The following is a 12,702-nucleotide window of genomic DNA, read 5'->3' on the forward strand; positions in this document are numbered from 1 at the left end:
TTCTCCGACAACCTGCGACTCCCCTCCGCTCCCTCCCTCCCCCCGCCGTCGAGCCCCGAGCTGCCCCTACACTGTAGCCGGTGAGAGCCTCTAATCCCCTGCGTCCACGGTTTACTCTGAGCCCGTATTTAATTCCTCTAAACCCCCAGCTGCCGCCCTGCTTACTCACTGAACGCGACAGACTGCGGACCGCTGCGGTTATTAATAATTCACCAGCCTCCTCTCCTCTGCTCTCCTCCACGCGCGCAGCGCCGCTCCGCTCCTCCGGCCGCGGCCGCGGGACATACCGCAACGCTCCCTCTTTCCTTCCCCCTGGTTGGCTGCGTGCGTGCAGCCGCGCCGTGTTTCCCCCCCCTCCTCTACCTCCCCCCCCCCATACTTTCCTGCACTTTGTTTACTCGATTTCAGCTGCTCGGTGTCACTCACACGCCGCGGTCACGTCTCCGTCGACTGGTAACAGGCTCCGCTCCGATGTCTACGATTTCGGGACGGGGAGTTCGGTCTGCGCGCGGACTCTGAGGGAACAGGTGGAGGAAGAACTGCACGCTTTCAGATCAGCGCGCGCACGCGCACACACAGACACAAAAAGGAAGGAAAAAGCCGAGGGATCGAGTCCGTGCATGAAGGGAGAGAAAAGCGTCCGAATCTGCAGGAGCAACAGCTGATCGAGTGAGCGCGGAAAGAGAGAGAGAGAGAGAGAGAGAGAAGGCTACTTACTGTCCGCCTCCACCGCCTCGGGGCTCGTCACGGCGGCCGGGTCGGCGGTCGCTGCTTTCCGCTGCCGGGGGACCGACGGAGGTTCGATCATCGAGCTCAGCTGGGAGTTGGAATGTGATAGGAAAACAGAGGAGCTGAAAGCGAGCAGAAAGAAACTCTCCGGACGAAGAAAGCCGGTTCGGATAAGTAACGAGAGGAGGAGGAGGGGGGGGAAGTTGACCCGCAGACTCCCCCAGCATTGTAGAATGTTTACCGGGCAGCAGGCCGAGCATTAGGCCTGGTCAACAGCACAACAAGAACCAGGCACGTTTCTATCTCCCACCTTTTTTTCCCCCCCCCTCTTTTTTTTTTCTGGAAGCTGAACTTTGGAAAGTGGAAAATGGCTCTTTGAGAGTGTTGGCACATTTCCCCACACCACAATGGTACGTGCTGTGTAAACTAATAATCTGCTAATTTTTCTGCACTTTATTGTACTTTTACAATTTTGAAATATAAAAACCCAGATCATTCCTGTGTGCCAAGCCCCCGGCCCTCCACCCCCAGCAGCATCATCATCATCATGCAAAACTGAATGTTTTTTTTTATGATTTCCGAACTTTTTCCCAAATCAGTGTCCAAGCAGCCCACCCAGAGCTGCTTCATCCACACTGAGAACCTGACTCCTCTCATTAGAGGAGTCCTAGAAGCGAGGCAGCCTGCGCTATTTATAGCCATACATACATATGAAGCGCACTATTGCGTGTCATGCAGAGTGAGGAAAGATGGGCTTAGGTTACAATGATAAAAGATGGGCTATTCTGCCCTGCGCCAGTTTGACTTGCGCGTAATTACGCACAGCGCTTGGGACATGTTTTTTTTTTTTTTTTTTTTTTTGTACCTGTCAGAGACCGGCACCTGGTATAATGGTTTTTATTTTTATTTATTTATGTATTTATTTATGTCATACATTTCGAAAACTTACTTAAGATTCATGCACAGTAAAGTTCACACAGCCTGAACTTCTATTTTTATCAATTCAATAAAATGAGTTTTAATTGGGAATAGACTGACACACAGTAGTGGATAATTGTGAAATGTAAGGAAAACAAAGGCTTTGCAAATTTTTTGATTTCACCAATAAAAATCATAATCAGTCACAGCTGCAGGTCTGTAGCGCTGAGACTTAGTTGTAAAAAATCATTAAAGTTCAGTCAGTTTGGATAGAAAGCGCCTACAAACATCAACTTCCCCGTCTTGCAAACAGATTCTTAATCAAATTTAGGTCTGGACTTTGACTGGGACACTCTAACTCAGGGGTGGGCACTCCTGGTCCTCGAGGGCCGGTGTCCTGCAACTTTTAGATGCATCTCTACTTCAACACACCTGAGTCAAATAATGAGGTAGTTAGCAGGACTCTGGAGAACTTGACTGCACTTAGGAGGTGATTCAGCTGTTGGATTCAGGTGTGTTGGACCAGGGAGACATCTAAGAGTTGCAGGACACCGGCCCTCGAGGACCAGGATTGCCCACCCCTGCTCTAACTCATAAATATACTTTGCTCTAAGCCATTGCTGTATGTTTCAGGTTGGTTGCCTTGCGGTAAATGGAGCTTCCTGGTCTTGGGTGATGATTTTATCAAACAGGTTTTCAGCCAAAACTTCCCATCAACTCTGACCGGCTTTCCTGTCCGTGCTGAGGAAAATCTTTGTTTCTGCCATTACCGTGTTCCACTATGGGGATTGTGTGTTCAGGATGATGTTTGTTGCTAGTTCTCTTCCACAGCGTTTTGCGTGAAGGCCAGAATGTTCTGTGTTGGTCATCTTATTATTATTACTCATCCATAAGGGGCCAGGTTTCAACAATTGTCCTGTGGTTTAGGAAGGCGACTGATTGTGTCTCTTGCCATTTTTCCGACATCGAACTGAACAGAGTTTTCTTAGATGTTCAAAGCAGATATAGTTTTATACCCTAACCCCACATACGCCATCATGTTACCTGTCTGTTGCGTTTCTTGCTCCTCATATTGCTGTTTGTTCCCTCATTCTCTCTAACAAACATTGATTCAAGTAACACACGTACGCTAGGCTAGTTTGTTCACTGGGTTCCTTTCAAGGGTATCAGAGTGATATTTTAAAAGGTCAGTATTATTTAAAATCAGCGTTTTTTTTTTAGATTTACGTCATGTTATAATGTTATTCCCTCATCAAGAACGCCTGTTACTTTGATTCTGCCACGCATGTTTGAGAAATCCTTTTAATCTCCTGTGGCAACCATTCAGACTTGTTGAAGCTAGCTACGCCGTTAAGGCGAAGCTACTCCTTGGAGCTGCAGCTTCCCAGCCGCTCGCCAACAACTCACCCGCTCAGCTCCTTCAGACTAGCCAGCAGCAATTAGCAAACACCCGGTGGAACAGCGCACCTGCTGAGCTCGTTATGCTAGCTACTTCTCGGTGCAACGCTGGTAAAAAATAAAAACGTTATTAAAGGGTTAACCGAGGCGCGATGCTTTGGTGACTTCCTGATGGCGGAGTTTCAGACCAGGAGTTTTTAAAGAGACAGAGGCCCAATTTCATGGCTTTAAAGTACGAGGTAAAATTTGTTTTCACATCTTATTTGATATATGCAGAATATTATATCAACTGAAGGTAAGATAATTACTTGATTGTGGTATAAAATTGCACTATGTGCCTATACTGCCTCTTTAAAATAATGCGTCCCTAGCAATGTCTGAAAAAAGACAAATAATACTATGTTGTGTGGTCTATCACATATAATACATTAAAGTTTATAATTGGAATGTGACAAAAAATAAACTATTTAAAGGGTGTTTTATAAAATAGTTTTCTTCTTAATATTCTGTTTTATATTCTGTGAGCAGATATTCAAATATTCAGAGAACGTCCTTTTTGCTTTTCCATTTATTAGTAAAAAAAAAAAAAAAAAAAACTCTGCTCAGGCAAAACTCTCATATCTGGCCAGAACATATCCTTGACCCTCAGACGGACTCGTTCCTGGCATGAAATGAGTCGAGTCAGGCAGTAGTTAGAGGAACCTCCCACATACAACCTTGAAGCCGCTGCGATACCAGGGAGGGATCTTATTTGCACATGAATATGGAAGATTATTAGGATGAATAATTATTTGTTTATGAGCATCCTCGCTTGGCGTGGCAGTCGCCCAAGAAAGCTCATCAGTTAAAAACGATACAGAATTCAGGACAGGCCTCACATGGGATTATCTCCACTTGTTGTTCTCCTACTTCCAGCTCCTCTTTATTTAGTTATTTTATTATTATATATATATATATATTTTTTGCAGACACCCTGCGTGGTGAAGTTGTGCCAAAACATTCCAGCTGTACGTCGGTTTAGTCAGAGATGCGCTGGAGGAAACCTGTCAGTCGGTGTCGAGATGAATCCGTTTTCCCCCTGATGACGAAGGTCCGACCCATGTCTGCAAACGGGATCGTTATCTGAGACATTAGCAAGTTCTCCATGTTGTCTTTGTAATTGCCGCAAGGTAAACAGAGAGTGGTTTCTGTAAACCATCAGAGGGAGTTATGATCTTTTAAGTCGCAAATGTACATAAATTAGACCTTGGATTTGGTTTATTCTCTTTTAAACATCGAGGTAAATGACGCGCCTATGTTGAGTTTGCCTTTAATACAAGATAAAACAGAAAAATACATAACTAATCCTGTAGGGTTCTTGAAAAGTGATATTCAATGTGCGTGTGTGTGTTCGTGGGGGTGGGCGTGTGTGTGTGTGTGTGTGTGGATAGTGGTCCATATGATGCTCAGGCTGGAGGTTTTTTTCAGTCATGTGTGTCTCGGTTTTGGCCGTTTTGCTGCCTGTGATGTCATCCCTCACTGTATATACAGAATATGATGCCGTTCTGTTTGTCCTGGCCCCGACGTCTCCTTGGAAAAATAAATAAGGCCCAAAGCCGGCTGGAATAGCTTATGTGGCGTGTAGCTTAAAGATGGAAAGTCTGATATAAGCTCAAACGGCACAAATCTCAGGATGGTGAGATCAGACCGCCTTGTAAGGCTGATTGGTTTTGAGATAATCAACTGGGTTTTTTTTGGATTTCATTTGGAAGTCACCCTTGATGAAGTTTATAGGTTAATACGATGACAAAATTCCTATGAAGCTTGCAAAGCAATCTCTAGTTGTTGGATTGGACAGGATTCATGAGGGGTATTTTAGAGAGCCACAAGTTGTTTGTCTTATTTGTGACTTGGCCTGAAAGAATTCAGTGAAGTTTTGTTCACTTGAATGTAATTATTTGACGAAATCAAGCCCAGAGATTTTACTTATCAATTCAGTTCCATTCAAAAATACTTTTTTGATCCCAAAGGAAAAAATTACATATGTTGTTGTTACAAAGAGTTGTTGTAGACGCTGATAGCTGTCAGTGAGAAGGTTCTCCTGTAGCAGGTCTTTCTAGAAAAACAGAATCTTCTGTTTTTCTACACAGTCTCAAGAAGATGCTCGGGATTGTCTATAATTGTTTTGATTTTATGTAAAATTCTCCAGAGGTTCCACAGTCGTCCCCAGAACAGAACCAGCCTTCTTTATCGGGTGGATGAGCCTTTTTATGTCCCTGGTTCTGATGCTGCTGCCCCAACAGATGACGGACGAAGAGGTGACGCTCTCAACAACAGACTTACAGAAGATCTTCAGCATCTTGCTGCAAACCTTAAATGATCTTAGCTTCCTCAGGTAGTACAGTCTGCTCTGTCCCTTCTTATAAACGGCTTCACTGTTGCGTCTCCAGTCCAGTCTGTTGTCCAGACGAACACTGAGGTATTTATATTCCTCAGCCACCTCCACTTCTTCTCCCGTGATGGAAGTAGGCTTTGATCTAACCCTTCTTTTGAAATCGACAATCATCTCCTTTGTTTTGCTTACATTCAAAATGAGATGATTGTTCCCACACCCATGACACAAAGCGCTCCACCAGATCCCTGCACTCAGCCTCTTGTCCATCTCTGATTCACCCGACAGCTGCAGAGTCATCTGAGTATTTCTGCAGATGACAGGAGTCTGTTTTGTCCCAGAAGTCTGAAAGTGTACGAAATGACGAGTCACAGTAAGAGGACAGCCCCATGTGGTGCTCCGGTGTTACTGACCACCTGGTTAGACCCACAGTCCTTCAGCCTCACAAACTGTGGTCTGTTTGTGAGGCAGTCATAGATCCAGGTGATTGTTGAGGCGTCCGCCTGTGTCTTCTGGAGTTTCTGACAAAGCGAATCAGGCTGAATTGTATTAAATGCACTGATGAAATCAAAGGAGATGATCCTCACAGTGCTGCCTGCTTAGTCCAGATGACGGTGGGTTTGTAGAAGGAAGTCATCTTGAACTTCAACTCCACATGAGCAAACTGCAGGGCGTCCTGAGATGTGCCCGTTTCTTACCCAGGCGATCTCTCCAGGACCTGCTGTGGCGTTTTAATGTTACAGATAGGAGATCTTGTTAAAGCCATAATGTGTACGAACTGAAAGACAGGCAGAACATTTTTGGTTTGAATCTAGGTGCTGTAGCAATCCTACACTTTTAGTAAATGAAACATTTAGTCTTATTTTATATGGCTCAAACTCAGTCCAATCACACGACATCTTAACCTTTTTAATATTACTTTTGATTATGCTTCATTCTTGTTATTCATTTCTCAGATGAATTGGTTAAGGCGCATTTGACTGCATTCTGCTGTGTGTTAACGTTGTCAACTTAATTTGTGAAGGTGTTGGTGTCTTCTTACATAAAACCGGGTTGAAAAATCACAACAACACGTGCATTTCCTCCGTTTGCTCTCCTCTTTTTAGGCTTTAATTAGGAAGGAGAGCCGATAGCATTATTCATTAAACAGAGCTTGCCAGCTATTTATCGCTGGGCAAAAAAAACCCCTCTAAACATTAGCATATTTGTTCCATTTTCAGCTGTTTTCCGAGCATTCGGAACCGGGTTTAGCATTCTTAATAACACAGCAGCGAATGGATCGTACCAACCCGAATGCTGGAAAAAGAAACAACCGGTGGCGAGCCCCGAAAACCTACAAACAGATCCGTGTGAAGCACGCACACACACACACACACACTCTTCTAATTACTGCACCCGCAGCCCCACCCCTCCCACCATGTCTCCTCATATTCTGCACCTCCTGAGATGCAGGTGTAAAATATCACATTTTTCCAGCATTTCTCCCTGAGGTGACGCTGGCTTGGACTCACACAACGTAAATTTCCCCTTTCATATTCTCCAGCACATTTTTTTTCTTCTACAAACAAGTCCTTCCTCCCGCCCCCACCACCCTCCCCAGCCCTCCTACTCTTTGATGTGCCTGCCACATCTGCACAGGTCTGTTAGCTCGTTACCAGGTGAAAAACGAGGATACAATTAAGGGCTGAATGTAACGGGACTCGGGTCGGTTATCTTCCTCGGCGGAGGAAAGCCTCTGATGCTCTAGAAACCGTCGGTCGTGTCGATGCTGCTAATGGTTAGGATGGTACGGCGGAGTGATGAGAAGGCTGTTAATCAGCGACTGTGAAGATACCCGCCTCTCCTGCACGCATCAGAAATGTGGAGACCCAGGTGGTTTCTGTCCTTGTGTTTCGGTGCGGAGAAGACAATAAGCGAGACAGGGAAAGGCGGGAATTATGTATATGTGTTCCAATTAATCCATTTGAAAGCGAGCCAGCCCTCGGCACCGAGCCCTCCTCTCCAGATCTGACTTATTGTGTTTCTGGTTGTCGGAGGAAAACCGAACAGGCACTGTTGAGAAAAGGTGCTGTGCAGGTCAGTTTCTTATTCAAAAAAAAAATCCCTCCTACAGTCGCCACAGGCTATTGAGAAATAACTCGTTTTGACTTGATTTGATTCCTCAACCTGCAGAATCCCAACAAATTCCGTGGCAATGTCCTAAAATACAGCTGCTTTCTAAAGCTTTCACAGCCCTTGAACTCTTCTTGTTGTTCTGTGAAGACTTCAGAGGTTTCTTAGGGTGTGTTTACATGAGACCGCTGCCTGGAAACTGCTGGTATTTTCGGATGTTGTTTGGGGAAGAGTTCCACTTTCAGACGGCACCACTAAGACACCTTGAGTCAGTTATAGACGTCGTGTCAAGCCAGATGGCGCTGTGATTTTAGCATGTCATTGAGCGCTAATGCGCTTTTGACCCTTAGCTTCTACCACATTGTAAATACAACAGGCACCAATTCCCCAATTAGCTTTAGAATGCTAATGTCGTTCATTGGAGATTAGCACTCCGATGAGCAAAGTGCTAATGTGACACATACATTACTTAGCAGAAGTTGTTTTAAAACAAACAGGTTAAGTAGCACAATGTAGGACAATCCGCCATTGTTTTATAGTTATCTGCAGACGTAGAATAAACCCAACAGTCATGTGTCCTGCACATGTGCGCTTTCGTTCCTGTGAAGTACTTCACACTCTTGAGACCTGATTTCAAAATCTGCCGGTGTGAGAGACTCCGGTCACTTCTGTCGTGTAAACGAGCGGCTGGATTGCAACAAGTTGTGGAGTCTCGACTCCAAAATAACAACCCTCAATTTGAGCATATTACAAGAAGCTGTTGTTCCATGGTCCGGAAATGGAAACGCTACGGAAAAACACGAGCTACCTCAGGAGGTCCTGCAGAGATCAACAGCTCAGGTTCGAGAATCTGTCAACTGGACAACTAGTGGTCGTCTGCTCAACAAACCTGGTCACTATTCAAGAATGGAGATGTGTTGAAGAAAAGCAATGCTGCGTATCGTTCTGAACACACCATCTGTGGCTGTGGCATCATGACTCTATTTGGATACTTTTCTTCCACAGGGATGAGGAAGCTGGTCAGAGTTGATCAGAAGATTGATGGAGCTAAATACAGGGCAATCCTAAAAGAAAACCTGCCAGCAAAAGACTTCAGACTGGAGAAGATTGTCACCTACTATCAGGACGTTGACCCTACACACGCAGCCAGAGCTACAATTGCATGGTTTAGGTCAGCGGCCTCAAGCTGCATTGCTCATGGACTAGCATCCTTCAACTTTTAGGTGTTACTTATCCTACAAGCTTGAATTAAATGGCATCACATATTCAAGTGTTGGAATTGCCAACTGACAGTCCAGACATAAATCTAATTGGGAATCCATTGCATGACCGGAAAATTGGTGTTTGCAAAATGCTCACTGTCCATTTTGACTGTGTTTGGGCTACTTTGGAAGGAAGAACCGGCAAAAGTTTCAGCATGTAAATCCCCACACAATAAATCAAAAGTTTGTGGTTGGAATGTGACAGAATGGGGAAAATGTTTAGGAATAGTTTTGCGAGCCATCGCGGCTCTTGCCAATAGTTGCGTGTTTCAACATGTGTTCAGAGTAAGGTGTACCTCTCTTGTTTTCTGAGGTTAGCGTTTATCTTTTGCAAAGTCTGTATTAAGTAATGATTTATCTCTGGATCAAGTTTTAAAATGTGGAGTTACATTAGATTTCATGCATGATTTGCTTTGGAGCTATTTTTTTTATGGATCCTTCCAGTGCTTATTCTTCTCTTCTCCGACATGCTGAATGAAAGGTCAGAGCCAGTCAAGCTGAAAAATCTACTGATTCTGTTCACCATAAAACTTCTTGGTGCACCTTAGTCATTTTGCTTTGTCCTCTGCCTTTTTCGTGAATAAGGAAATGACCATATTTGGAAGATGGAGGGAATGCTAACTGATGGTACAGCTTCCTCGATTAGAAAGATAAATCTGCCAATGGAAATTTAATTGTAGAAGTTTTTTTGTTTTTATTTTGCTCACAGTTCCTTTAAGCGACAAATGAAAGTCAAGAAAGTCAGGCAGAAAAACTGGTAGACTGAGGCCTCAAGGTTTGAAATCCTAACCAGTATCAGTCGCCTCATTTTAATTAGATATACCATTGGACGACCCTTTGAGGTACCATTATCATTTTTATCCAAATCCAAATGATCTTGTTACCAAAAGTGTTATTTTTGTGTGCACAGACAAAACACGTAAAAACGTAGGAACTCTGGGAGTCCTGAAGGAGCAATAATAATTTGATTTCTCACAGTGAATTGACAACTAAGGCTACGTTAGTTCTGTCCATTTCAAATTTTGCTGAAATCTTTTTTTTTTTTTGAATACCTAGAAGAAGAAGATTGACGTCACACAGCAGCACTCGGTTTACGGAAATAACAGGATCGACTTTAAAAGTTATTCAGCAACTGTGGCCGATCTTGAGACGAGATGAAGGAGGCTAATAAAAAGACAGCAGAAGTGAGAGCGACGGCCCTTGTAGCGTTGATGACAATTTCTGTAGCGCAGTCTGTTTGGATGCACAGCCAGAGCCGAGAGTGATGGAGTTCTCGTGTGATTCACTTCAGTAAAACAGACTCCATTCACAACTTTAAATTTTTTAAGCCGTTGTTTCTGCCTGCTCTGGCTTCTGCTGGTGCAGAACGACGATGCTCGTCTCCAGTCAGTGACGTAAAAGTCGGATTAAATGCATCATAACCGTTCAGACTTCAGACGTTTGGAAACATCTGCAGAAATATACATTTGCAATTTAGTTCCAAATATGGAAGTGGTTCAAGTCAGATTTTATTTTTATTTTATTTTATTTTTTGGTGGAAAAAAATCTGGATTGGGTCGTCCCGTCAATACTGCCATGGAAAAGTCCAATATGGGTCGCACAAGGGCATAAAAATCCGATTTGGTCACATTGGCCTGCTATGTGAACGTAGATTAAGTCTCAAAGTACCAAATTAGCCAAATTCATCTTATTAATCAAATCATGGAGGGCTCCACATGTTGAATATCTCATCTGTTCATAAACCTTATTAGCTTGGAGGATTAGGTTAGATTTTTTTTTGTCTACTCCTTAATTATGTTGCCAGGTTTTAGTGAGGTGATTCCTTTATTCTGTGGGTCAGGCAGTAAACAGGGCTCTGGGTATGGATGAGAAAATTCAGCCAAAAGTAATCCTGTAATTCAGCAACGTTCCCTGATGATTTAATAAGGACAGATACTTTTCTCCTACTAAATCAAATCCACATGTAAAAAAAATAAAATTAGTTTGGTAGTCTAAACATTTACCAATGTGAAAAATAAATAAATAGGAGAAATCTGTAAAGGAGCAAATACGGTTTTGGGGGCTCAGTTTGTGAATTGTAAATTGTAAAATGACAGAGAGGGGAAATAAAGTATTTTTGAAATATTCAACCTCCAACAACACTGCGGTGTGGAGAAAGACTCCCCGTGTTTCATCCTGTCATTTTTTTCCCGGGGTGTTTTAGCCACACCGATCCGGCGCAGGTCATTTTTCATCTTCAAATGACTGAAACGTGCCAGAAAACACGAGGCGGGCGAGGACTACCGTCGTGCCACATTTTGTGCTGCTCTGTTATTATCAGCAGAGTAAAATATATCCCTCAGCTGGACTGGGTCGTTTTAAGAGCTTAACAGAAAACCCCGAAGAGCTTGACAAGGGCACCATTTAGTGGGACAAATGGTTTTCCTCCGGTGTTTCCTCGCGTATTAGCCGTGACATCGCCAGAAAGTTTTGGGCGCTGAGGCCGAATGCGACGCCTGGGGCTGGGGGGGTGTTTTCCCAGATTATCGGACGGCTCCACTTCTAACTTTCTTCGTGCTAAACTCTGGGCTACGTGAAATCTGTGTTATTCTTATGCTAATCAGCCCGCCTGAAACCTTTGGCCACAAACTCAGAGTGAAATCACACGCGCACATTGTCCTTCCTTTTGCTACAGTAAAAGGAAAAGGACTCGAGCTGTAACCTCTCATTCTGAAGGATATGAATAGCCTGTGTCTGCAGCCGCAGCTCGGTTAGCCCAAGTCTGGGACTTATTATAGTGCTGTGTTTATGCATGTGTCTCTGCATGTATTTGTTCAAGGGCAATCCCGTGTCACACCCGCGCGCGAGCGTATTTGTGTGCATATGTTAATGCTTAAGCAAGCTAATGTCTGTTTGAGTTCCCTCCGAATTGTTTATCGCACATGCCAGTTTCAATAAGTTTACATTTTTTTCTTGCCGGCTACGAGCAAAGTTTGTTCCTGTTTTTTTTTTTTTTTTTTGTTTTTTTTTTTTTTGGAGGGAGGGTGTGCACGTTCGCTCCAGCTCAAGGTAACGCTAGGAAAGTTCTGGAAAACAGGATTATTTCCCCCTGTGTTCCTCTTTCCGGTAAGTCGCAGAGTAAAACTTAGCGAGTGAAGATTGTCGCCTCCAGCTGATTGAGTTATTTTCATTTCCCTGCAGATTTTTAGCCTCAGCCTAACAGTTTTTTTTTTTTTTTTGTTTACTCGATTCCAAGGATTTAAATTTGCTCACTTTGTACCAGTTTAGATGCAAAGCTAATACCTGGTGGTTTGTGAGCCAGGCAGAACTCTCACCCTGACCCAGATTTCCCTGCTTTCAGGTTCCCGGCCTTCCATGTTGTCTGGCCTGCCTGCTTCAATTGACTTCAGAACCGCCCTGGTTGCTCGTTCAGAGCCTCCGCCGGTGCATCCCGGTGCATACAAATGAACTGCGCTGAATAGGAACAAACGCTGGATATAAACACTTTAGCTATGCAACACAGAGGCCGTAGTGTGGCCGGGCTGCGTCTGGATGGCAGATGCGTGGTCCCCGCTGCACACCAAGTTGTGAAAATTTGCAAAGTTGATTATCTGTCATTTTATTTCTCATAGCACGCCTGTTGGTTTATGACTCTGTATTATAACATGCACTTTGGAAATTAGCTCAAGCTTAGTCAGATTGGGTGGAGAGTGTCTGTAATCATCAGGTTTTTTCAAGTCTTGCCACAGGTTCTCAGTTTGGATTTGGGTCTGGACTTTTGACTGGGCCATTTTTCATCACTGTTTGCTGTGTTCCTTAAGTCTTCGTGATGCTCTTTGTTCACAAATATTCATCCATCCATCCATTTCTGTCCACCCTTTGTCCCTAATGGGGTATGGAGGGTTGCTGGTGCCTATCTCCAGCTACGTTCCG

At 44.0% G+C, this 12,702-nt stretch overlaps 1 protein-coding gene across 5 annotated transcripts in view; it reads left to right on the top strand.

The window, feature by feature from the left end:
- The first annotated feature begins 729 nt into the window (after positions 1 to 729).
- Positions 730 to 12,702, top strand: part of nfixb (nuclear factor I/Xb) — a 194,030-nt gene continuing 182,057 nt past the window's right edge. The window contains exon 1 of one of the 5 annotated variants that reach the window (XM_032586884.1): positions 730 to 1,139. In XM_032586884.1, the coding sequence (XP_032442775.1) occupies positions 1,137 to 1,139 (3 nt within the window). In that variant the 5' untranslated portion in view covers positions 730 to 1,136. The remainder of the gene's footprint in view (positions 1,140 to 12,702) is intronic. The other 4 variants (XM_032586886.1, XM_032586895.1, XM_032586890.1 and 1 more) reach the window with 4 other exon arrangements.

This window comes from Xiphophorus hellerii, chromosome 16 (assembly GCF_003331165.1).
Source record: "Xiphophorus hellerii strain 12219 chromosome 16, Xiphophorus_hellerii-4.1, whole genome shotgun sequence".
In the NCBI taxonomy this organism is placed as follows: domain Eukaryota; kingdom Metazoa; phylum Chordata; class Actinopteri; order Cyprinodontiformes; family Poeciliidae; genus Xiphophorus; species Xiphophorus hellerii.